Source organism: Podarcis erhardii, assembly GCF_964252035.2.
Source record: "Podarcis erhardii genome assembly, chromosome: 4".
Lineage (NCBI taxonomy): Eukaryota > Metazoa > Chordata > Lepidosauria > Squamata > Lacertidae > Podarcis > Podarcis erhardii.
In genome coordinates this window covers 79,224,687-79,251,525 of record NC_138508.1, presented here as the reverse complement: position 1 = coordinate 79,251,525, position 26,839 = coordinate 79,224,687, and the positions used below count along the sequence as shown (strand labels likewise).

At 43.1% G+C, this 26,839-nt stretch overlaps 1 protein-coding gene and 1 long non-coding RNA gene across 2 annotated transcripts in view; one reads left to right on the top strand and one right to left on the bottom strand.

Annotated features, from left to right (window-relative positions):
- The window catches only part of LOC309339809 (parapinopsin-like), a 42,547-nt gene extending 22,632 nt beyond the window's left edge, over nt 1–19,915 (bottom strand). Inside the window, exons 1-3 of the mRNA XM_081858272.1 lie at nt 19,749–19,915; nt 12,563–13,244; nt 1,316–1,635 (exon numbers count right to left, since the gene is read on the bottom strand). Coding sequence (XP_081714398.1) covers nt 1,316–1,635; nt 12,563–12,899 — 657 coding nt within the window. The 5' untranslated portion in view covers nt 12,900–13,244; nt 19,749–19,915. The remainder of the gene's footprint in view (nt 1–1,315; nt 1,636–12,562; nt 13,245–19,748) is intronic.
- Nucleotides 19,774–26,490, top strand: LOC309339966. The gene is made up of 3 exons (XR_014155709.1): nt 19,774–19,803; nt 22,538–22,770; nt 26,472–26,490. It is a non-coding gene; the product is annotated as an uncharacterized lncRNA (long non-coding RNA).
- Nucleotides 26,491–26,839: the final 349 nt, after the last annotated feature.

The window sequence follows — 26,839 nt, the reverse complement described above, 5'->3', positions numbered from 1 at the left end:
CCAACCCTGCTTACTCAAGTACTTAGAACCTGACTAAAATTGGATTCTCGGGGCTTCAAATGAGGAAAACATCACTGAAAGCCAGGAGATGTCTACCACACTGAAGAATAAGTAAAAACTGAAGACTTCTCCGGACAATCAATACATGCATAACCCTTCCAAATTTTGTCCTTTGCATGAGAGTTCTCCAAGTTCTAACTCTTAAGCAACATCACAATATCCAGCCAACAGCTAACATGTGGTGGAGCCTGAGAAAGAGCAGAGCATAAGCAAAGTTTAACTGCTGTACATGTTTTTGCAGAAATTATAAAATGCAGGAATAGCTGCCATGGTGCCCCTCCAGACATTGCTTGACTACAGCATCCATCATCCCTCCCCACTGGGTTTGTTGGCTGGAGTTGATGGGAGTTGGAGTTCAACAACATCATATATCTCATTAATCAAGGTAGAATAAATTAGGCTGCAATCCTAACCCCGTTTGGTTCCATTGAACTGAAGGACTTACTTCTCAGTAGACACTGTAGTAATTAGAAGTGCAATCCTAAATAACAAATTAATCACAAATACTGTCAACTCGTCAGATCCATGAGGACAATCAAAAGGCGCCTGGTTCATTAAAGCTAATCAATCCTGCAGACAACCCTTAATGATGCTGAAGTTGGTTCATCCATTTACAAATTAGGTAAAACCATCTTATTAATGGAGAGCAATGGATAATTACCAGTTCAATTCATTATTCAACCTAAACCATTTTCAGTCAGTTCATCAGTGTCCGAGACAGATAACCCCTATTCATTGATGGAAAGGTTTGATGGTCTGGACTTGGTGAATTTACCTGTCATAGATGATGCTATTGCTACCCTGTCTGATCAGAGGAACAGCCTAGGTGTTCTCCTGGAGCCAAGTATTTTCTTCATCTGCACTCAGAACCAAACTGCATGAGTTTACCTTCAAGGCCAGAATATAAATATTTTAAAGAAACAAACAAAATGTTTACTCTGAAGGAGCAGTTTATGAAGACATGCAGCTCTGCTACTGAGGGAAAGTAGCTATGGCCCTGAAAGCTTCCTAGATAGGAGACGATTTATCTCAAAGGAGAATAGGATAGAACTGTAATAAACAGAGATGCCACTAAGTATAGGGGACTTACTCTCAAGTAAGTGTGCAGAGGATTAGGGCCTTCGAATATGAAATGAGAGAAATCTACCGTCTTTGAAAGCCTTCAACTCATTTTTTAATGTATGTATATTAGAGGGCATGTATCTGAAACGCAACCTACCTCAGAGATAGCATATAACGCCTGTGATGCGCTTACCTGTTTGACATCATAAAAGAGGCGGGCGTAGCAGTATATCATCACTATTACGGGGATGACTAAGCAGAATATGAAGAGGCAGATGATGTACGACACTGACTCTGGTGTTTCAGAGGTCCATCGGACGGAACAGCTGGTGCCTGCCCGCTCGAGCCCATAGCTGCTCCAGCCAATGAGAGGGGGCACAGTCCAGACCAGAGAATAGAGCCAGGAGCCCCCAACTCCTAACAGAGCCTTTTGGTAGTCGGAGCCACGTTTACTGGTGAGGGTGCTGTAACGTTCGTAAGACAGAATGGCCAACGAGATCAAAGACACAATGCCTGCAACGAGAAAGAAGTGGGGACAAAAATAATTAAGAGAATCACTGTGTGTTATTTCATATGATGTAAAGACTTAAAGGGCAGAAAGCGAAATACCATTTTCTGCATGATTAGAATGTCAACGGGAATTATTATTATTATTATTATTATTATTATTATTATTATTATTATCATCATCATCATCATCATCATCATTTGTTAAATTTGTATACTGCCTATCATCCATAGATCTCAGGGTGGTTCATAGCATAAAATTACAATATAAAAAACACAAAAATACATAATAAAAACAAAACAAAACCAATAATTCCCCCTCCCAGGGTCAATAGGAAGAAGCTGGCAAGGCAGACAAGGTCAAGTAACACATTTTATTTTCCGTTTTCCCTTCTATAGACACACAAAAAAAGGCATGACTGAACTTCAAACTTGACATTTATGATAGCGATGTCTCCCTCCACTGAGAATAATTTTGCAAAATTCACCCCAAGCTGATTAGGGGACTTGACCCCCTGGTCTCCATTGATCTTTATGGTTACTTCCTTGTCACCAAAGGACATACAGATGCTGGAACTGTGTAGTGTAGTGTAGTGTAGTGTAGTGTAGTGTAGTGTAGTGTAGTGTAGTGTAGTGTAGTGTAGTGCAGATATGCTTTTAAAGCTTTTGGCAATCTCAGAATTATTCAAATAAAATATTCAAAACTCCTGCCTCTGTCTCAATGGAAATACATTCCCTTTGGTAAAGACAACTGTATCTGAATACATTTTTTGTAAAGTCATGATGACTGCTTTAAAGCAATTTCCCAAGTTTTCGTCAGGACACAGGAGAATATCCCTGCCAGCTGGTCTGCCGGTGAGAGGGCTGGCAGGCAAGTGAGAAAGAACCCATGGAAGATGCACTCAGCTTTTCATGGGCATCATTTGCTCACTCATCCCCTGGGGGTTAGGAAGAAAAATGACAGAAGTGGGCAGCTAGCAATCATGAGGTGGTGCCAGGAAGCTTTTGGGAGCAAGAATGTGGTCCTAAGTAAGCAGATGACTATGCTATCCTCTGATGACCATGGCCCTGAGTCAACCATTTCAGTGTGACTGATATTCACAGGAGGACACAGACTACAGAAGATGTGGCTCCTATGCCTGTATCTTCCTTTCCTGTGGGATGGCTTGTGCTAGTGTGGGAAGTAATCATACAATCCGCCCAACCCAGATGGTTTCCTCCTACAGACATGAGTGGAACAGCTTGAGTTCTCATCTATAGTCTTCAGGTTAGAAGTCTATTTTCTTAATGGCAGAAAAGTCTTGTGTGAGCATTTGAAACATTATAATCTTTGTATCTTATTACTGGGTTTCACTTCCATGAGTCATGAAAGGAGGGGGGCTTGTCTAGATGTCATCATTGGGTTCATCTCCAAGCCTGTGATTTGATATCTGTAAGATGGGGTTTCTGCAAAGAAAAAGAGACTGCCATAGTGGTTAATCCAAACCAGGCCTTGGCGCAAAAACATTCTGACTTAGGCTAGCATCTAGACACTTCAGCCTTCTGAAGTTTGGCATATAGAGCAGATATGTCTACAAGTAAACTCAGAAAGTGTTTGGCAAGATGGCCTTATCTTATAATGGAAGACTGGGGTCCGCAATGGGAGGTTTCTGGGACAGATCCAACAAAGGGGTAGCAGCAAGCTGTTCAGTTGTCAAAATGGGGCACGAAAGATGTTTGGGAGGAGCAACAGATGTAGCAATGGGACCTGCAACTTTTCCAGTTTGAGAGAGGGAGAGCTGGGCTCTGCAGCGTGGTGTCCACAGTAGCTCCAAGTGAACTATCATTTGCAAGGCTGTCCCCTACAGATTGCAGTGAAGGATCAAATATTTGAATTAAGAAAGCTGTGAACTACTGTTAAGGAACATGTTCTGCCCTGTTCCCCCTTCTTTGACATGTATAGGAATGCTCCTTTTATTTTTACATGGCAGAGAATTCAAACAGTTCCCCCTTTGTGGTGTGTTCCAGCAACAAATGTTATCACGTGGGCTGCCAAGTTCATGCGTTGTCTGTGTCCTGGACACAGGGATAGACTGAAAGATATGGACATGGGGCTCCCACCATAAGAATAAGTACAACTGCATGTGTTGGCACCTAGAGAACAGGGCTAACCAGCACATTTTTTGGAAGCCACTTCAATACCTAGGCATACCAAATGGCCAAAGTAGGCTACAAATTTACTAGAAGCTAATTCTTAATCCACTAAATTGAAACGTTTGTTTGTTTGCACTGAAATGCATATACTATGACAGCAACATTGATATTTACACACAGCTGATGTGAACATGGGTAAGTGGGGAGTGTCCTCTGGTATGTAATGAGAAGTTTTTTTATAACAGGCAGACAAGAAGCATTTGGAAACTAGCAGGGTTTGCTATGGATTATACAAGTGCGTAATTGTGGTGTTGTCTGCAAATCAATAAATGCTGTTGTTTATTGACCTGGAAATCGTTTAATGATGCCCCAATTACAAAGGCATTGCCACCTCTACATAAGATTTGTCCCCTTTGATGTTTGGGAAAATACCAATGTAAACAGCCAAGACACGTCCACTTAGTTAACTTCAGGTGGGGGGGGGGAGAAAAAAAATCTTATCAAAAGAAAAAGTATTTCACTAGGTATGCCAACAAATTCAGAGGATTGTGCTTACAGAGAAAAAAAGAATGTGGGTTCGATTCAATAGTGACTACTTCCAAGTGATGGAGACAGATCCTGATAACAACTGGATTTTATATTTTCAAAAATGGAAGAACCACCACTAAATGTTTCTACATCCCAGCAGTCCTCAGGACAATCCCAGGTGCAACAATACACCTATAAGAGAGGCTAGTCTAATAATATTAATATTATTATTATTACCACCATCTCAGTGCAGTAACTAAATGCAGACTCTGTGAGGATGGAGAAACTGTAACCCTCTGGGTGTTGTTAAGAGTCCAGCTCCCATCGGCTCCAGCCAACATAGGCAATGGCCAGGGAAGACGGGAGTTATAACCCAACAATTGCAAAGCAAGAATCTTCCTTTGATGGGCAATGCCTGATGACATATGATGTGCACTCTTTATAAGGACTTGAGGAATAAGGTCATCACCCCTCTTATTGTCCATTCCAGGTCATCCAGCCACTGCCAGGGTGCCCTTTCTCTTGGCAGATCAAGATGAGCAGGTGACAGCAAAGGTTGCAAGCTGGGGCAATTAGAATAAGATTCACTATTTGACTATCGATTCAAAACCCTAAAATGTACTGTCATACCTCATGTTACATCCGCTTCATGTTCCGTTCTTTCAGGTTACGTCCTGCAGCGACCTGGAAGTACCAGAAAGGGTTACTTCCAGGTTTCGCCACTCACGCATGATGACATCACGCGCATGCACAGAAGTGGTGAATCACAACCCGCGCATGCGCAGATGCACCGGTGCGGGTTGCGTTATTTTCATGTTGCGAAAGGGCTTCCGGAACGGATCCAGTTCGCAACCAGAGGTACCACTGTATTTTATATAATTCACTTTTATAATTTTATATAATTCACTTTTTCTTTCTATTCTTTGTATATCGTATTGTTTTATTGCTATAGCCGTGCACCTATTAAAGTTTGCCACAGAAGGACTCTCCATGTGGGGATCTGGTCCTCCAGTCGAAAGTGGTTCATCACCTCCGGCCTTGGAGTACACTACAGAGTATGTGACCTATGATTTAAATCCCTTTTTTGCCTTTAGATCAGAGGCTGAATGGAAGCAAAAGGCAGTTTGCTCCCCTTCAGTTTAACTTCCAGCCCTGACAGCCCAGGGCTTTGTCTACACTGCACTGCTGTTTCCTAAACAGCGTGAGGAATCCATATCGGACCAGATGGGAGTGGTGCTACATTAGCAAATTAGCAAGTAAAATCATCACAACCAACCGACACACACACACAGATACACACACCCGTGGTAATTATACAAAGTTGTGCAGAGGTTGCCCTGGGTCGTTTGACCCTTTTTTAATAGTTCTCTTTTCTCCTACAAAAACCACGCAACGCTTGCTTTTAAAGTCTAAGATGACATATGACTTTTCATTGCTGTACTTGCTCTTGTCAGACTGAATGTACAAGAGAGGCAGGTGACACTTACGTTACTGAAACATATTTCCATGAATTTGCATCTGAGACTGGACTGATATCTACAGACTGGCTCTGAGGCAGGCAGCAGCACTTCCTGTTCTCACAATTAACACACACACACACACACACACACACACACACACACACATACTGCCTCAGTATATATATGACATCACAAGATTCTAGGCTACAGCATTAACCCTTTGAATAGTATTTTGGATGCATCGTTCCCACAGTTTTAAGATCATGGGCAGCCTCAGTTCCACCTGAAACAACTCAGCTGGACACGATTCTACCGTTAGCAAAACAAGTTTCTACTGTACTGTCACCACTGGTTCACTGACCTGCAAATCGGTTCTTAGGGAAATATTTAAATGTGAAAGATCAGAACCAGGGACACACCTATGGCAGAGTTAAGTGCTGTGGCTAAACCTGGACATAAAGAGTAGGACGTTCCTTTTTGAAATGCGTATTATCTAAAGAGCACCAATCATTTTCTGCTCCTTTTCCATGCACAAGTTCATTAGCAACACATTCCATTTATTCCAATTTAGAATCCTGGAGTAAACCTTTGAACTAATTCTACCTCCTGGGTATATGAGAATAGATAACAACAAACCAGAGGCCTTAAGGGTTTCTAAACATGCTTGAGGACAAAGCCCTGTCATTGTTTATAATCTGGTTTGTTAAATATTGGGAGTTCAAGCATTACATTTGAAGCTATAGTTTTAAATTTTAAAAAGTTATGCTTTCCCCATAAAACTTCCCTGTGGAGGGTAAGGCTTTTACATTTTATTTCATTAATAAGTTACTGAAGTATAAACATGTGTGAGCAAACTCCCACCAGCTATCAACACCCATCTTAAATAAGTGTTTCCCCCCCCCCTTCCCCCACACCCCCTTTTTAATGAGAAAACTTGCCAGGCATAAAAGATCTTTTAGGTTACGCTGATGACTGGACACACGTAAGTGACAGGAGAAGGACAAGAACAGTCACTTTGCCAACAAGTGACTTAAATTACCTTGGAAATGAAAGCTTCTTAAATGCTACTAACTGCTAACCTTTGATTTCAACTAAGTGTAATATATCCCACAATGCACATGGTAGCATACTAATAGCTTAATTGTGAGCTGAAGGTCTTTAAAAGATCAAAATAAGTCTACGTAAACATAGAAAGGGGGGAAGTGGCCGTTTTAAAATGATGGCAGAAGTTTGAGTAAAGCAGGGGAGAGAAAGTTAAAACTTGTTAAAACTCTTTTGAAAACAAAACTTCAATGTCTCCTCATCTCTACTCAAACCTCTGCTGTCGTTTTAATCAAACCACTTTCCCCCCTCTCATTGTTTCTCCTTTCTTGCTCCCATGCCATGGCCACTGCCGTTGTGCAACTTGACTTCACTTTTGCTTCCCTGCCTCACCCTGACTTCATGGAAATCCAGGGATTAGCCCCCCTTCAAGGGAGTTGCATGACGACATTCTTTCATTTTTATTATATAGAGCAGGTTTGAAGGGAATTTCAGTAGCTTTTCAGAGTGGTCTTACATGCAATATCCAGTTCACACCAGAGGTTAAGACTGTCCGTGGAAGTAATTTCTGCACTGCTACTGGGTTGTTTGTTTGTAAGGTGATTATTTGTCATCAGTGACACCAGTTACTATCCAGTCAGGAGTCCATGACATCAATAACCTCAAGTGACATTTCCCTACCATCCCTAACATGTCTGTGAAATAATGGACAATATCAACACAACAATTACAAAGCATGCACACTGAAGCCCAAACTTAGTACCAATACGATTACCGGTAGTTATCCTTATGTCCCAGAGAATAAAAATGTTTTTACCTGGTGCCACATTGTTTGTAAAAAAGAAAAAAAGTTAACACCAATGTGCCTCCATGGAGAGAGCATTCCAAAGACTTCAGCTATTACAGAGAAGACCACAGCTTTGCAAGAGGGCCAGAACTTACCATACATTTCTGTCTGTAAGATGCCCCCATGTATAAGATGCCCCCTATTTTGGGGGACTCCAAATTAAGAAGAGAAAAAAACCTCAGCACTACCCATATATAAGACGAGCCCCAATTTTAAACTTAATGTTTTGGTTAAAAAAACCTTGACTTATACACAGAAAAATACGGTAATACTCATGGATGTGCCTTTTATTTAGAAGGTCACAGATTCCTTTCCTGACTTTCCCCATTAAACGCTTGAGCACAAACATTTTTATAGGATAAAGGGGGCAAAATTCACACACACCCCAATGGCAAGAAAGGGGACATGACTATAAAACCAGCATATGTCTCTCATAAAGGTATACCCTTAGTTCTAATCGCTTATTGTGTTTTTCATTTATTCTGGTTAGTCCCTCCCCTTTTGTCCTTTTTTTAAATTCCTGAATTACTTCTGCATTCTTGATAGGACTCTGATAAAGTACTTGGATCTTTATTTTAAAACTAAGGCAAATTTTGGCTTTAAGGTGACAACACACTAAAATGGCAGATTGATTCCACCGAAATCAAGGTTACCTACTTTTTAAAGGAACATATATCTGGAGCTGAAAGGGATAGGAACAAGGCTCTTCATCAACTCCAGTTATGAAAGTGTTATTAATCACAATGCCTGGTTAAATAGGCCAGATCCAAAGACTCTAAAATTAAAACTATCCAACTGAAGGTCAAAGCCCTGGTTACAGCTAAAGAGTGTGTTTGTCCTTGAAACTTATTTATCTAGAATTAATTTTGCGATCATTCAATTGGTAATTATTGGTCTTCGTGTTCTTACAAATTGCCTTAATAACTAAAGAAGGCCTGCTACTTGTTAAAAGTTGAGATTTGCTTTACAAACATTAATTTTAACAGATTTCTTATCCAAAGGAGATTCTGCAGAATATAAATGCAAACATCCAAATAGATTCTTTTCAATTATTCTGCACAGAACCAACACTGCCTAGGTTTGGATCCATTTTCCGTTTATTAAAACCCCCTCTAAAAATAGCCAAGCAACTTCTCTTTAGTTATGCCCCCTTTTATTTATCATGGGATGCTATGTTCTTCTGTACCATTTTAAGGATTTTTCATTTATATAAGGCCAAATACACTAAAACTAAGATACAATTTTTTTAAAGGTTCAGCCGTCCAGAAATGCTATCATGAATGCTGACTCAAGGCTACTTAGGACTATGAATTTCACAGGGACACAAATTACAGATTTCAGCCAACAGTGACATTTCCCAATGTCATCTGGATAATAAATAAATAAATAAATAAATAACAAGGGGGAAATACTATTTCGGTTTTACAATTCAGGTGAATATCGAAGGCTGAGAAACAATAATTCCATATTGTCTTATTTCTTTTTGACATTAATGAATACAGTACAAGGCTTTGTGGATCTCTCCAGAACCTGCTGTTGTCGCCACTTAATTCCGCCACTGTGCAGGGGTGAGGGCAGAGTTGTGGAGGCAATGTGGCAGCAGGGCAGTGGCAGGGCAGCACTTCCCGTTCCACCTCAAGCAGCAAAGTGGAACGTGACATCCCTGATTAAAGGGACCATCCACAGCTTCAAATAACTGTTACGGCAGCCACACCTTCTCGGGCTACGTAAGATTTGTGTAACCCAAGTACAAAGAACCTGAGCCGCCGCCGCCGCCGCCTTCTTCTTTGCTGCCCATAGCAGCCATTTTGTTCTAGAATGCATGACACTTATATCAATACAGTTGTACCTTGGATCCCAAACACCTTGCGAGTCAAACATTTTGGCTCCCGAGCACCGCAAACCCAGAAGTGAGCATTCCGGTTTGCGAACGTTCTTTGGAACCCGAATGTCCAACGCAGCTTCCGTTTGACTTCCAAAGTACCACTGTATAAGAATACTGGCATCTCCTTTTCTTTTCTTTTACACCAAAGAAAAAGTACTGCTTGTAGGCCACACAGAAAGCAGGAGAGTGTGATCAAGCAACCTAGCAGGAGGACAGGAAAAAGGGCTCCCATTCATTTGGTCTTTTTTTTGTTTTGTTACGTAAGTGGTAGGTGGGAGTGACATACAAAGCAGCTGGGTATGAATCCACATACAGCTTTACAACTGGGGTTGCAATCCACATTTACTAAGAGAGAGAAAAGCCCCACTGAAAGCCGTGGAACTTTGCTTCCAAGTGAAGATACTGTTATAGATCTGTGAGTTCTAAATGCTTGGGCTTAATAGGATTTAATCAGAACTGGGAAAAAGCCAGACCCAAGTGTGTGCTGGGGGTAGTTAAGAGGTGTGGACCTGCTGATAAGCCTCTGTCATTTGCACATGTAAAAGCAGCAATGCAGGGTTTCAGACAGGAGTGTTTCCAAACCCTACCTAGAGATGTCCAAGACTGTAGAATGTACCTGAACACTTCTACATGCAAATAACATGACCTGCCACTATGCTATTGTCCTTCACCCCTGTACTTATGCAACAGGAATGTTAAAAACAGCATGCAGGGAGAGGGCAAGTATGGAAGCCATAGGAATAGAACCTATCTACCGGTATATACTATGCAACAACAGTCCTATTTCTGTTTGCTGAAAAGTAAGCCTCATTCATTTCAATGGGGTTTAATCCTCCTAGGTAAATGGGCATCATATCACAGCTCAAGGTAGCAGGGGAGGAGTTAAACCTCACTAGTAGCAACTGCTTCTTTCACAGATCTCTCTCTTCTCTCACAATAATTTATGCCCACAAAGAAAACAAACACCCTCTAACATTCAGTATGAACCACACTTTCATTCATCTGACAGGCATGATATAGTTTGTTCAAGATGAAGAATACCAGGCAGAAGAATGCCAGGTAATTTGGAATTACGTGGCTGAGAATTTTCTCAAATTACATTCTTCCTCTTGAAGCTGAATTGACAAGTGTGTCATGCTTTGATCTACAAAGACAGGTGTGTTGGGTGTCTTTCCTAGCATCAGTGGAAGTGGGCAGAAAAGAGGAACCAGGCATAAAATGCCTACATTTCTAGATAGCAAGTACAAATTAGTACAGACCAAATTGCAAGAGGTTATTGTTTGATGGCAGTGGATTAAAGAAAGTCTAATGGGCATGTGCTCCAAGAGGTCGACTTTAGATTACACATTAAGACAGGATGACCTTCCCAGTGTAGCTGGATTGCAGCCCTCATCATCCCTGGCCATTAGCCATGCTGACAAGGGCTAGTGGGAACTAGGGTCCAGCAACATCTGAGGGGGCCACCAGGTCTCCACCATTGTTGTAAGAGGAGGGATACCAAGAATGGAAGAGAGGCAATTCAACATTCTTCATTTTCTTTGTTCATTCATGAGTTATATGTGCAAAGCGGGTGGGAACCCGATACATACTCTTCAGTGACTTCTGTAAAAGAACTTAACCACCCTGTTCACACATTTTACAGGACATCTCTGACCCGGTGGATTCTGCTTCCAACCAAAGTCAGATGAGGTGAATCTTTTGTGTTTTATTAACTGCTTTATTGTGCAAGGGCACTGGGCCAGAAGATTGACCGGGAAACCTGCCTCCTAACCAATGAAGCAAGCATCTGTCTCCATAGCAGTCTTCTCTTTTGGTGTGAGAAGGACTGTTAACCTAATGGAAGATTATGAAAGCAGCCGTGACTAGCAGGACAAAATCAGTTCATAAGTCAGAGGGGAACCCATAATTTCTTCTGAATAGGCTCCTTGCCACTTCCTGAACAGCAGAGGAGGGAGACTATATTAAGGATCTTGCTGTTCTAACCCTAGCTGTTGCTGTACCTGTACAAAGGCAGTCAGTTATGCTGCTATTATAGATTGATCTTAGCAATAAAGCTGTTGCTGTTGGGGAGATTGTTGTTGGAATAATGCATGAGGGGACTATGCAGGGTAGACCATCCTGCATGTGCCAACATGCAAAACTGCCAGTCCCCCCAGTACTGATGGATACCATGTGTCTACTGATATATGCACATAAAGGTCCTCCATGGGAGGATGACCCTGGCCCTGTCTTACAAACATATATCAGTATGCAGACAGATCCCTTTCACAGAATATCTGCATGTGTGTAGCAAAAATCTATGTGCATCATATGCAGATGTTGGAGGTAGCCAATGCACTCTTGTAGCCCATGCAATCTTATTACTACCACACCGCCATATTCTTTCAAAGTGTGGATCTTCCTTATGTGGCTGCTAAACGAGAAACCATTGCTTCACCACATGATAGGTGCATGATAATCAGCGAGAGAAAAACCATCCTGCCATTGGCTAGTTGCAACCAGACACCTGCTTCATTGGTTCAACAGTCACCAAGCCGACATATTTCAGGACGAAACAAAATTGTGTGTGTGTTTATTTGCCAATGGCAAGCAGTAAGCAGAATGCAAGCGCTTATATCTTCACATGTTCATGAAACCTTCCTTGCAACCCCAGCAGCACCAAAAAAAGCAAAACTATCTGAAACCCCAAAATGGGAATGATCTTTCCCCAGCCCAGATGTGCTATGGAACACATAATTCAACCCTAAGATTATGATCAGGACAATTATGCCCAATAAAGATGTGTGATTCAGAGCTTAGAATAAAAATGTGGATTGAGCTACAAACATCTAACCAGCCTAGGAGAGAATAATGGTTAGTATTCATCTAAGTTTTACTCACAGTTAAACCTACTGAAATTGATGAACATGACTGAATTGGGTCCATTCATTTCAGTGGGTCTGTTCTGAGTAATACTTGGTTGAATACCACCCAGGATTTATTTACGAATCTTCTTAATGGGTTACCAAAGCAGTGAAACGTAAGCTTCCAAACTCTTACCGAAACAGGAATTGACAAAGCCATACCACCGGCAGCCATGCTCCCCTCCAATCCACTTGCCATAGATGTTGGATACGAAACTGAATGTGGTACCCGAGATGCACACCAACATATCGCTGGCACTGATGTTCAGCAGCAGCATGTTCACAGGGTTGCGCAGGGTTTTGAACTTGCAGAAGAGAATGAGGACGATCAAGTTATTCAAGAAGCCAAAAAGCAATATGAACCCAAGAAAAACTGCCACAATTGTGTGACCTGTTCTAGAGAGGCCAGTTCTTGGCTCATCTGTAGACGTGCTGAGGTTGACTGTCAAGTTGGCATTAATTTCTGACATCATAGTAAGTGAAGAACCTTATTTCCAGATCTACTAGCTTCTGAAGGCCGCCATCTTTCCATTGCCAAGTCTGGGGGCTTTATTTAGTCTGTCAATCGTGACATACTAACGATTAATGTAGACGTTGCATTGCTCATTCAGAAACACACTACACTGTTCCTCTCTGCCCCAACCTATTATCTGTGCAGAATAGAAGATATGAATCATTTCAACATGTCCATGATAGCCCAAAGATAATACTTTTTTCAGAACTGCAGAGCTGTGGTTATGCCTTTTCTTCATCCCAGCTCCATAATATATTTTCATAACGCTCTACTATGAAGTTTCTCTCATGCTACTTCTGGCATCCTGTATACAAAAAGAGGAAAACATGTAAGCGTTGCAATCAAGGCAATAATTTTAAAGAAAGACATTACATAATGTACTGTCATTACATAATTTACGTAATTTCCCCATGTTATTACTCTTTCATCCCTTTTCCTGGATGTTAGTTTGAGGGTTACTAGGATTCTACAGCAGTGGTTTATTAGGGCATAAGGTAAAGGTAAAGGGACCCCTGACCATTAGGTCCAGTCTCCAGTCGTGGCTGACTCTGGGATTGCGGCGCTCATCTCGCTTTACTGGCCAAGGGAGCCAGTGTACAGCTTCCGTGTCATGTGGCCAGCATGACTAAGCCGTTTCTGGCAAACCAGAGCAGCGCAAAGAAACACCATTTACCTTCCCACCGGAGCGGTACCTATTTATCTACTTGCACTTTGACATGCTTTCGAACTGCTAGGTTGGCAGGAGCAGGGACCGAGCAACAGGAGCTCACCCCGTCGCGGGGATTCGATAAGTGTGTAATAATCAGCAAGAGAAAAACCATCCTGCCATTGGCTAGTTGGCAACCAGACACCTGCTTCATTGGTTCAATAGTCACCAACCCTACATATTTCAGGATGAAACAAAATTGTGTGTGTGTGATTATTTGCCAATGGCAAGCAAACCTATTTATCTACTTGCACTCTGATGTGCTTTCGAACTGCTAGGTTGGCAGGAGCAGGGACCAGGCAATGGGAGCTCATCCCATCACGGGGATTCGAACCGCCGACCTTCTGATCGGCAAGTCCTAGGCTCTGTGGTTTAACCCACAGCGCCACCCGGGTCCCTTTTATTAGGGCATAGTCACACGCAAACACAGTACAGTTGTATCTTGGAAGTCGAAAAGAATCTGTTCCGGAAGTCTATTCGACTTTCAAAATGTTCGAAAACCAAATCACGGCTTCTTCCTGCAGCCAATCAGAAGGCACAGAAGCCCTGTCGGACATTTGGGTTCCAAAAGAATGTTTGCAAACTGGAACAACCACTTCCGGGTTTGTGGCATTCGGGAGCCAAAACATCCGAGTACGAAGGCGTTCGGGATCCAAGGTACGACTGTACTACAATGAGTTTTTGCTATGCCTCTAATGGGGAAGCTATGGCTTTCCACATGTCATTAGACTCCAACTCATGAATGGCAGTACCACTTTTCAAATGCTGGCATCCTTGCCAATTAACCAGACAATACAGCGGCAGGGCAGGCTGGCAGCTAGGTCAGGGCTGGAGTGAGTTAGTAACACTTAGTTTCCATTGTGATCAATAGGAAAAGTTCATCACAGCTAGCTTTTCAAATCCCACAAATATCAATGAGACTGAAGTGGAACAAACTTGCTTCAAGTCCAATCTCTTCAGTTCTTTGATTAAATTGTAACTGCTTAGTAGTCAACACAGAGAGTGGAAACAAAAGCAATTTGTAAAACAATAACATCAAGAATATATAATTAACAACTCCCACTCTGGTTCTAAATAAATCATCTTGTTCTTAAACAACACTGAGAGTTCAGTGGGGTTTTTTTGGTACTACTTAAGAAGAGATTATTGAAGAGAATGGAGTAAAATGTTTGACATTTTATAAATGAGTGCTTCTAAGGCAAGGTTTTGTCTCCTGTTCCTCTTTAATAGCACATTTTTCATTTCATGTAGACAACGTATTACAATAAAATGGAAATGGAACATTAAAGCAGGTTGTGCTGAAGGCAACATAGGCTTAGGAGAGCATTCTTACAAACTGCACTTTCTGAGACGTTTGCTTAGATGGTGTTACTATATTCCTAGTGCTTTGCAGTGTATTTAGTAGTGCATAGCTGCTATCTACATTTAGGAAATGCCATGATTTCTCCCCCACCCCCTGTCAATTAGGAAACACCAGCACAATAGTGGGGTGCACAGAGCATTCATGGTTGCTGCACAGTAGTATGTGAAACCCTTGGCTGGCTTACACTGTATGGTTCTCTGCCTCTGCTCTAACCTGACAAACAAGGCAAGGTTTCCACAATCAAAATGGACTAGTATAGAATTCTGTAAAACTAAAACTGAACATTGCTTTTAAAAATAATGTCTTCTGGTCATTTAAGAAAGGAGGGGCTCTGCTTCTATGTAATGAATACTGAACACACTACCAAAATTAAATGGTGTGTCATCAATGAAATATGTAACATCTGTATCTTAAGTAATGTTGCGTCTAGAACAATACTAGAAAAAGCCATTACCTATGACAGGCTTCCACAAACTCGGCCCTCCAGATGTTTTTTTTGGCCTACAAAACCCATGAGCCCTAGCTAGCAGGACCAGTGGTGAGGGATGATGGGAACTGTAGTCTCAAAACATCTGGAGGGCTGAGTTGGAGGAAGCCTGACCTACGACCTGTGTCTACACTAGAGTCTTATTGCATAAATAGGTCTCTATGTCTGTTGTTGTCCCCTCTCCTCAATTAGGAGGTCCCCATCCACCATAAGGTCCCCAAACCCAAAACCTCATGCGGGCATGCACGCAGGTACAGTGGTACCTCGGGTTACATACGCTTCAGGTTACATATGCTTCAGGTTACAGACTCCACTAACCCAGAAATAGTACCTCAGGTTAAGAACTTTGTTTCAGGATGAGAACAGAAATTGTGCTCCGGCGGCACAACGGCAGCGGGAGGTCCCATTAGCTAAAGTGGTGCTTCAGGTTAAGAACAGTTTCAGGTTAAGAACGGACCTCCGGAACGAATTAAGTACTTAACCTGAGGTACCACTGTATTTGTGGATTTTGTTTTATAAAAGATGCATTTCTGAAATCCAAGGTATTTTAATATACCTGGTTTGCAGTAAAAAAAAAATTAAAACAATGTGCATGTGTGACACTCCAAGCCAGGAAACCTTAGGTCCACTGTGGGTATGTGTGCACATCTTATTTTTATTTTACTGCACAAAATAGCAGTATTTTTTTTAAAAAATGTGCACCACTCCTAGCCAGGTAAGGATTTGAAGCCACTCACATGAAAAGCTGCCACTTCCTTTTTTTCTTCCCCCTTTTTCAATTTCTGCCTCCTATACCTCCAATGACAAGTTTTATTTTATTTTTATTACAGCTGTTTCATGCAAGAGAGCTGTTTTAAAAATAAAAACACCAGAACTTGCCTTCAGCAATAACCAGTGGAAAACGGCAGGCTGCATATTCTTCCTGTAGGTCGATGGAAACAAAATAGAAGGGAGGCAGGTTGATAGAAGGAACCCAGCGATAGGTCACCACCCATGTAAAAGTAAATAAATGACCCAGCGATACAATGTGTTCCACTGCATCCATAGTCAGGTGGTAACATGACATTTTACACTGGATTTTCTTCTCTTATTGGATTATCTGTAGCTCAAGAAACCCCAAATTTATCAGGGAGAAATGCAATTTTTAGGGTGCAAGTTAAGCATTTTAATTTCAAAATGGTTCTCTGGATATTTCCATGAATGCATGAAAAAAAGGGTTTGCTAAACTTAGTAAAGGGGTTTGCTAAACCTGCAAGAAAGTAACAATTTTGAAAGTGTGCCTGGGAAGGATGGTTGTTTTGGTTGTACATGTCCAATTTAAAAAGGGAAATGATTAACAAGATCTGAACAGAATTTCCAGGTGTTGTAAGTTCCCAAATCCTGGCCATGTCCTGTATACTGCAAACTTTAACAACAGGAAAACAGGTTAAATCTGAACATCTAAATATTCCAGGTCAAAGAGAAGTAACATCTGGCAAGTTAAGAACAGCACAGAATGCAAATCACAAAGTGAAGTAAGCAAATTAAGCTCAAATGAACAAAAAAACGATGAAGAAAAAATATTTATGATTTAGGGTAACCTCTGGCATAACATTTTTGTTTATATCGGGGGCTCTTCTCCAAGTTAATTGTCTTTCTTAAAAGAAATGTTTAGCCTTAAGCTCCTTACACACATGTGCATATAAATGGAGCAAGTCTGAATTTACAGCAAATCTGTTCCTTGAGATTCCCAAGTGAGCTAAAGACCTAACTACGCGATTGTGTTTAACAAATCCCTGATAGCCACTCATTTCTGCAAACAGCAGCTTTGGGGTGGGAGAAACAGCCTAAACATTCCCACTCAGAAATAAATTATACAGAATTCAACAGGATTATTCCCAGGTTGGTGAAGTCAGGGTTGCAGGCTAAATTTTTCTGCCTGCCTGCATGCCACTTCTTTGTTCAAAATTGCCAGTTCCCAAAGTTGTTTCTGCTTAGAAATCACATTTTTTTGTGGGATCCTGGTTATTAAACTGATGAGAAACAGGAAAAAGTCCCCACACTCCACAGTTTTAATCCAGTATCCATTTTTTTATTTTAAAAAAACCTTTTAAAAGAAGTCTCTCCCCCCCCAAAAAAAGGCTTCCCCCCACCTCTTAGACCTCACTCACATTCTGCTTTCAGAACGCACAGTTACTCTACACTTTTGTGAACTAAAATCAAACTAGTAGCATCAGGTACCAACAGGTCCAGGGCCTCCAGAGAACCTCTTCATTTTGAACATCCATCTTGATTCATTTGCGGGGAGGTCAGATCACCTGGCGCCAAAGCCAAGCGCAATCCCGTGCTTTCAGCTGCATTTCCCTCTCACTTTCCTTACAGCACCGAGTTTTCAGGGGGGGGGGGGGTTTGTTACACGACAAGGCAACAAAGAATGACTTTGTTGTGCAAGGCAACCAAGAATCAACTAGAATGGCAGATTTGCCGGCTGGGATTCGAGCCCACCTGAGAACTGTGGCAATCTGGAAGCTCGCGCTCGCAGAAATAAACTTTGCAACCCTAAGAAACACTAGTGAGTGGACTGGACACCTAACGGGTTCATTTGTAATTATGAGGGAAGTGTCCCTGTTGCTTCCCCCTCCCTTCCTTCTTTGCTTCAAGCATTCGCTTCAGAGAGGCTCTCTCACCTAATCCTCTGTAAAGAAAAAAAGGCAGCTTTTTCACATGTGGTGGTCTTGTAATAAGGTTAAAGCTTACTGGGAAATGATATATAATGAATTGAAAAAGATACTTAAGATAACATTCGTAAAAAACCCCAGAAGTTTTTCTCTTGGGAATTATAGGATTAGAACTACACAAACAGTATAGAAACTTATTTATGTATTCAACTACAGCTGCAAGAATATTATTTGCCCAAAAGTGGAAGGATGAAAAGGTCCCGACGAAAGAAGATTTGATGCAGAAACTAATGGAGTATGAAGAAATGGCAAAACTTACCAGAATAATAAGAAATCAAGACAATAAACTTTTTAGAAAGGAATGGAAGTGGTTTATTGAGTATTTACAAACTGTAAACTGTTCAAGACATTGGCAGGATTATTGTAAAAACCTGCAGCTTTAAAAACATAAATGATATACGGTGGTACCTCAGGTTAAGTACTTAATTCGTTCCGGAGGTCCGTTCTTAACCTGAAACTGTTCTTAACCTGAAGCACCACTTTAGCTAATGGGGCCTCCTGCTGCTGCCACGCCACCGGAGAACGATTTCTGTTCTTATCCTGAAGCAAAGTTCTTAACCTGAAGAACTATTTCTGGCTTAGCGGAGCTTGTAACCTGAAGCGTATGTAACCTAAAGTACCACTGTATAAGGAAGTTTCTTAAATTCTTGTGCTAGCCTCTGAACAAATGGGGAGGAGATGGGAGGCAAGGCAATACTGTTCTTTTCCTAGCTCCTGTGGAGATATAGTATCACTTCAAGTGTGAATTGTATCCTCCTTCCCTTATTCCATCCTGAAGTTAAAGCTTACCCCCCCCATATATGTGTATGTGTGTGTGTTATTGGAATGGGAGACAAGGATAAAAATTCCAATAAAACACCCCCACCCCATATAGATAGATAGATAGGGTGGTAAGACCCCTCAAGTCCCTAGAAGTTGGCTCCTATGGTGCAGACATGGAGTGGGAAAGCAGCTGGGGCAGCAACTCTTTATACAAATACAAATATAAAATAGAAATAGAAATAGAAATAGAAATAGAAATAGAAATAGAAATAGAAATAGAAATAGAAATAGAAATAGAAATAGAAATAGAAATAGAAATAGAAATAGAAATAGAAATGTATGGAGGCTCCCTCCCCCACCCCCGTTGATGCGCATTGCCACTCATATGGTTTGCCCCGTCTTGTAATCAATTATGTGGAGCGGGGCTTACCTGTGCCCCCCCCCCATATTTTATTGGCACCTCCCGCCTGCGCGACGCGCCAAGGGAAGCGTTCACCTTCCTCGCGGGATTCGCCATCGGCACGGGGGGGGAACGCCAGCAGTCTTTCCCACCCGGGACCCCCTTTAAGGCTTCCCAGGTCTCACCCCTCACTCGAAAGAAACCAAGCCGACGGTCGAGGAGGAACTGTGGCGCGGCGCGTCCCGCCTTGGGAGGAGTCGTGTCCCACCCGCTCCGCGGCGGAGCTCCGCGGGAACCGCGCCTCCAGGGCTCTCGCCCACAGCGCCCGGACGGAGCGGCCGCTTGGCGAGGACGCGCGCCCCTTCTCGCTCACCTGCTGCTGCTCTTTCGGAGAGTCCGGGCTTCCCTCCGCGCTCGGGCTCGCTGAAGTGAGGGCTTTGGGCGCTTGGCGAGCCGTTTCCCCTCCCTTCGCTTCCCGCCAGCCACAACTTCCAGCTCGCTCGCCGCCCTCCGCCCCCTCAAGTCCGCCCGCGCGCTTCCCTCAGCCCGGATTTTGGGGGGGGCGGGGAGGCGACGGGAGGCGGGGTCTTCTCGGCGCTGCCCGCCCGCCTCTTTCTGGCGAAGGGACGCTGGTTGGCGGCGAGCTGCCTGGCGCAACGGGGGCCGCGCTCTGACTCCGCGCGGGAATCTTTGGGGAGCTCAGGGGAGCTCTAGAAAGTATGCGAGCGGGACTTTGCGCAGGTGCGGGCGGCGGGGGGGGGGCGGTGTGTCCTACCTGCGCGGCCGGAGGTATGGGGCGAGAGCTGCTGAGGTCGGGGGCTGCTTTGCGCGCTGGCCAAGGGCATCTAGCTTGGCCACCGTGAGAACCCGGCCGGGCTGCGTGTACTTGAGATCTATAGAAAACACATTGTTTCTCCCAAAGAATCCTGCGGGCCTGTAGTTTAAAGGGACTGGGAATTGTAGCTCTGTGATGAAACAAAACAAATTCCTTCCAGTAGCACCTTAAAGACCAACTAAGTCAGTTCTTGGTATGAGCTTTCGTGTGCATGCACACTTCTTCAGATACATGCACACGAAAGCTCATACCAAGTGTATCTGAAGAAGTGTGCATGCACACGAAAGCTCATACCAAGAACTGACTTAGTTGGTCTTTAAGGTGCTACTGGAAGGAATTTGTTTTGTTTTGACTATGGCAGACCAACACGGCTACCTATCCGTAACTGGAGCTCTGTGATGAGTTAGCTACGTTTCTTTGGAGGAAATGTTGCGCTTTGACGGATTAGATGGGTTTGGGGGCTGTTGTTATGTTGCTGTAACCTCTTGCTTTAAAAGCGTGCTTCATCTATGTATGTTTAATATGCGTTTTTATTTTCAAAAAATTAAGGTGGTGTTCAACATATGCAAATGAAATAGACAAAAACATCCAAATGGTGAGAAGATACAGTGGTACCTCGGGTTACATACGCTTCAGGTTACAGACTCCGCTAACCCAGAAATAGTACCTCGGGTACTTTGCTTCAGGATGAGAACAGAAATTGTGCGGCGGCAGCAGGAGGCACTGGCGTAGCGTGGGTTGTCAGCACCCGGGGCAAGACAAGTAATTTGTGCCCCCTAACCCGTGGATTTGCAACCCCTAACCCTAACCCCCAGATGTTGCGCCCGGTACGGCCGGGCCCCCCCTGCACCCCCCACGCTACGCCACTGGCAGGAGGCCCCATTAGCTAAAGTGGTGCTTTAGGTTAAGCACAGTTTCAGGTTAAGAATGGACCTCCGGAACGAATTAAGTACGTAACCAGAGGTACCACTGTACAGTGGTGCCTCACAAGACGAAATTAATCTGTTCCGCGAGTCTCTTCGTCTAGCGGTTTTTTCGTCTTGCGAAGCAAGCCCATTGACGGCTTAGCGGATTAGCGCTATTAGCGGCTTTTAGCATTTTTAACATTTTCGTCTTGCGAAGCAAACCCATAGGGAAATTCGTTTTGCAAAGCGCCTCCAAAACGGAAAACCCTTTCGTCTAGCGGGTTTTCCGTCTTGCGGGGCATTCGTCTTGCGGGGCACCACTGTACTGCCAAGAACCAGCTAGTGACTGGTCAAATATCTCTCCTCTTAAAATCTCTGTCTGGCACCTTGAAATGGCAGGTAGTTCCCAGCAAAGCTGTGTAGCCCACTGGACTCCCAATGCCAAGTTGTTTTAGCTACAAGTGGGCCGTGGTTGCATACACACCACAAAGCACTTCTTTACTCCCAGAGAATCCTGGGAGCTGTAGTTGTTAAGGGTGCTTGGAACTGCTGCTATGTGAGGGGTAAACTGCAAGTTCCCAGGATTCTTGAGGGTCAGGGGAATATGCTTTAAATGTATGGTGTGTACACAGCCCATGTCCTGCGTCACGTGGGTTACACTAGCATCATCTTCATGTTCTTATTTTTAAGGTTGAGGTTCATTTAAAAGGAATAAGGGGGCAGGGAGTGAAAGAAGAGGAGAGAGAGAGGGTGGGATATAGAACAAAGGCAGGCGCCGAAGCAAGATTAAAAGCGGGGTCCCATTTTTCAGGTCGAGAATAAGGTTCCAGTCCTCTTTCAATGGGATTTAGTTCTGAGACAGCATGCCTAAGAACTCTCTGCTCTAATGGGTCCTGGGTGTATGGCCCAGATCTATCAGATGCACAGTTTCATTTTAGAAAGTGGATGCCAAAGACTTTGGCTTGGGCCGGGCAAGATTCAGGTGCCTTTACTCTATTTATATACCATGTGTTCCTCAAGGGAGTGCTGCATACATGGTTCTAACAACTGCCGTCATTTTATCCTCTTGACAGCCCACTGAGGTTGGTTATGCAGAGAGGTGGTACGTATTATTAGAGGTGTGTGGTGTCTGTTAAATAAGTCTGGGGAACATGGCTGACCCCTCCAGACTCCCCGTAACAGGCATCCATAAATAAAATGCAGCAATCCCAAATAAATGTAGGTAAGGAGAGCTTGCAAAAGTGCTGTTGACTTCTAGTCGAGGTGAATAAATGTGTAGGGTGGTTCTGAGCAGCTGGGAGCAGGGAAGAAAGGCAAACGCTGCAGATTAGTCAGTTTATTTCTAGGAGCAGGGAAGAAAGGCAAACGCTGCAGATTAACTGTGTAATCCTGATAGTAAATTGATTCCCTCCCTTGTCACAGCACTTAACAATGGCAGAACTAGTACAGCTGTGGCCCCGTCTCCTACTCAGTGTAAGTACCCGCCTGCGATGACTTACAGAAAGCGGATTTCTTCTTATCTCGCAGCATCTCTAGAAGGCTGGCTCTCTTTTGCACCAGTAATCCTCTCCACCACTGAGGAGGAACAGCCAGCTAGGAAAAGTAAATGCAGGAGGAAGAGAGAGAGAGAGAGAGAGAGAGGAGGGAAAGCCTGGGTGCGTGGAGGCTTGAGAGAGGAAGGAAGATGTAGATTAGAGGTGGGCAGAAGATGAGGACCTTTTGGTGGATCTCCTGAGTTAGATCTCTGAGCTAAGCAGGAGTTCGACAAAGCAAAGCTTCGTGAGCCTATTCTCGCTAGCTTGTACAACTTGCACATGAGTGGAATAGGGTTTTTTATGCCTCGGGAATGAGGAGGAAAAGGTTCCTGGGGGAAAATAGGAATTCGTGCAATGAAAACAAGCCCCTGGGTTTGCATAGGTGCCCAGAGGTACCTTGTTCGACAATTCCTTTGTTTTTCTTCCTTTGCACCTGGTTCAAGTTAATGGACCTCAGGGTTCTGGTGGGAAGCAAAGGAGATCCCACAAACCTAAATGACCTACCCCTAGGCTTTTCTCTGCCACTGTCTGGAACAAGGGTTTGGGGGCACAGGGACATCAACATTTTCTTGGGCCATAGCACAACAAAGCCGAGCACTAACTAAACTTGGTACATATCATTTATGGTGGGAATGTTAGTTGCCGCAAGGTTTTGGGGGTTTAATTTTGACAGAAAGGATAAATGTTACTAAAGAAGCTGTTGTTTGTTGCCCAAAATTAATGTTACTGAAAATTTTTGATGATGCCAATGTAACTATGTTATCAAAAGAATTGGGTATATATGATCTTGGCAGCACAAGCAGTAATTGCAACTCAATGGAAAACAGACCATTTAATGTTTGGTACTACTCGCTATGAAATATAGCTATAATGGAGAAACAAATACATAATTTGAGATTATTTTCAAGACAACTCTTTGTCACAATCCTGGCAAATATGGATCTATGCTTGATGATTTGATAAAGTTTATATAAACTTTACATGGACTTTGTTATTTTAATTCATGTGCAGCATTCTAATTTTTGTCTGTTACTATAATTGTTCTCTCAGCTTTATATACATACATTATAGAATGAAACAACAATAATAAAAACTTTTACCAAAAACAAAGCAGAGCACTCTACGGAAAAAGAGAGATCTCAGTCAGGGACATTCTTAAGTTTATATAAAACCTGCTTGCATGCATTGTAAACTTGTCCATTGTTAATCCCTGATGAGGTAGTGGGTGAGAATGTCCTCTGGGGTCTGGACAGCAAAAGGCAATCCATTCTTAGAAACACAGACTGGTGGTGTTCTTTCTTCTTCTTCTTTTAAGCCTATCCTCTGAGACTCCCCTGTCCTATTTTTTGTGTGCATGTGAATACATTAATGCAGGATCAGGTCAGGAGGCACTTAGGGATGACAAGGTAGTAGGACCCTCCTTTCTTCTAACCATACATGGTTATTTGCCAGAAGCATCTCTGCATCTCTGATGATTAAGAGATGGAAAAAGGTAACCATTACAAATTCTCTTTTATATCTCCCAGACAGCAGTATGCTGCCAGTTTTTGAGGTGCAGTTCCATATATACAGTGAAGGGGGTGCAGTGCGCCCCAGGTGTCATCACTGGGGTGTGTGTGACAAAATTAGTTTTTTTTAAAAAGGAGCTCACGAAACTTGTTAGGAGTGATGTAGTGGCTTAGGCGCCTGCAGGTTCCGCACTGCCTGAAATGGCAGCAGGAGACTTGCGTCTGCCTACTGCCTCTCCCTCAGCCACCCTACAGCTGAGGGGGAGGCAGTGGAGAGACTCCAAGCATTGGAGAGGCTCGCCCCACCCCCATGGGCGATTGCCCCACCCCCGGCTGCAGGACATGCCCCCACACCAAGCACCTGAGCGGCTAGCTATGCTGCGGCATATATCTATCTTCCTTGTTGCTTATGCAAGAGTTTGGGTCAAAATGTCCCTGTAGTGGAAACCTTGTGTGGAATACAAGAAAATGAAGAATGGTGGTCTTACCTTATAAAGTCTAGTGTGAAAGTACAATTTCAGCAAGAGGTTTTGTGCAAGGCTTCTCTAAATGGTGAAGGCAGTCACATTGTACAGCAGTGTGGGCACTTCTCATGTATGGAATTGGAACGTAAAATATTGGCCCCTGCAGACAGAGAAATTTAAATATGCTCTCTGGGATACCATCTTCTAATCTTTGTAAGATTGTTATCTGGTCACCTCTCATGTCCCAAATTGTTTAGTACTCTATCTCACATGAGGCCTGTGGGCTCAGAGCTGAACTACACCTTACACACCATTCACATGGAAGTATTGTATGCTCCCAACAGCATTCTGTGCTCATGACCAGTTCTTCCAGTGACCATTTTGCAAGAGCGCTAGCATACATAAATAAGCAACTCAGTCCTAGTGCATGTTGCTTACCTGGTAGGAAATTCTACTGAATTCGCTGGGGCTCCTTCCCAAGTAAGTGATCTGCCTTCACTTGAGATATATACATTTTCATAATGGCCCAAGTTTTGAATATCTCAGTGTGACATTTTGAAATGTTTTCAATATACCGTTGCTTATATGTTTAGGGCCTTTCCATGCTTACCATTTGTAGTGGTATAATTGTGTCTTATCTAGCATTTTTAATGTTGGCTGCCCACATGTTGCTATTACCACATGTTGGACGTGGGTGGCGCTGTGGTCTAAACCACTGAGCCTCTTGGACTTGCTGATCAGAAGGTTGGCGGTTCGAATCCCCATGACGGGGTGAGCTCCTGCTGTTCAGTCCCAGCTCCTGCCAGCCTAGCAGTTCGAAAGCAGGCCAAAAGGTGCAAGTAGATAAATAGGTACCGCTCCAGCAGGAAGGTAAACTGTGTTTCCATGCACTCTGGCACTCGTCACAGTCCTCCGTGCACCAGTAGCGGTTTAGTCATGCTGGCCACATGACCCGGAAAGCTGTCTGTGGACAAACGCCGGCTCCCTCGGCCTGAAAACTAGAGGAGCGCCACAACCCCGACTGGACTCTACTGTCCAGGAGTCCTTTACCTTTACATTTTACCTATTAACACATTTCACTAGAGTGAGTTTTCCTTTCCACAGTAATGGTGGGTTATGCCGAAACAGAGAAAAATTCCTTGACTCTATAGTCACCCCAGTATTCCCTGGTGGTGGTGTTTAATGCCTATTCTAGAATACTGATCTTGTGGGAGGTTAGAAGAGGAACTACATGACTGTCTAAGCTATGGCAAACCTGGCTACTGTGATGAAACTTTGTCTGCAGCTAATGATTGATGTCATAGGCAGTACTTTGACCCAATGCCGTCATCTCTGTCTCCAACAGATCACACTCATCAGAGGGAAGTGTCATGATACTGAGTTCTCCCAAACCACACACACACACACACACACACACACACCAACCCTCAACCCTTCCGCAAACAAAATGGGATGATGCTTGTTCACATGCCACACAAATGAAAATACTGAGGATCCAGTCTGGATCTTGCCCAAAAGTTTGATGTTTTTGAGTATATATTATTCTGGCATGCTAGCTGACTGATGTTGACATTGTGTGGTAACATGCCGTAAAATTGGGGTGGGGTAGAGTGGGGGACCCAGCAACTATTCTACCATAAATGGCAAGCGCAGAAAGACCCTTAGAGTAGAATGGGCTAATTGCTCAATGTTAAAGTAATGAGGCATGTTTTCAGGAATACATAACATCCCTTTTGCAAAAAAAAAAAATAAAGCATAACAGCTGTTTTTCTCTGACAATGTTGTTTTGAAAGCATTACAGGTCAAACATTAAAACTGCAGCTCACAGTTTAATTGCATCTGGTTTCAGGATTTGTGTTTTGAGGATGAAGCTAAGCACAACGGTTGAAGGTGCCAGATTGCAATTTGGTGATCAGTTTGGCGGCTTGGTAAGCATATATGTACAGCACTCTGTGGGTCTTGCTATTTAAATGTATTATATTAATAGAGATATAAATGTTCACTCGGTGAATATTAATGTTCTTACCCCAGGCATCACATTGTGTTTTGAGGAATTCCTGGTCCCCCAAAACATTTAGCTACAATATTTTCATTGCTGGACAAATTCGTCTTCTCTTCCCTCTGCCAGCTATCATATCTGTTGTGATAGTATGGTCTGGAATGAGTTTTGCTTCTTTTGTTTCTTTTCTCACATTTATATGCTTTCTTTCTTCCATT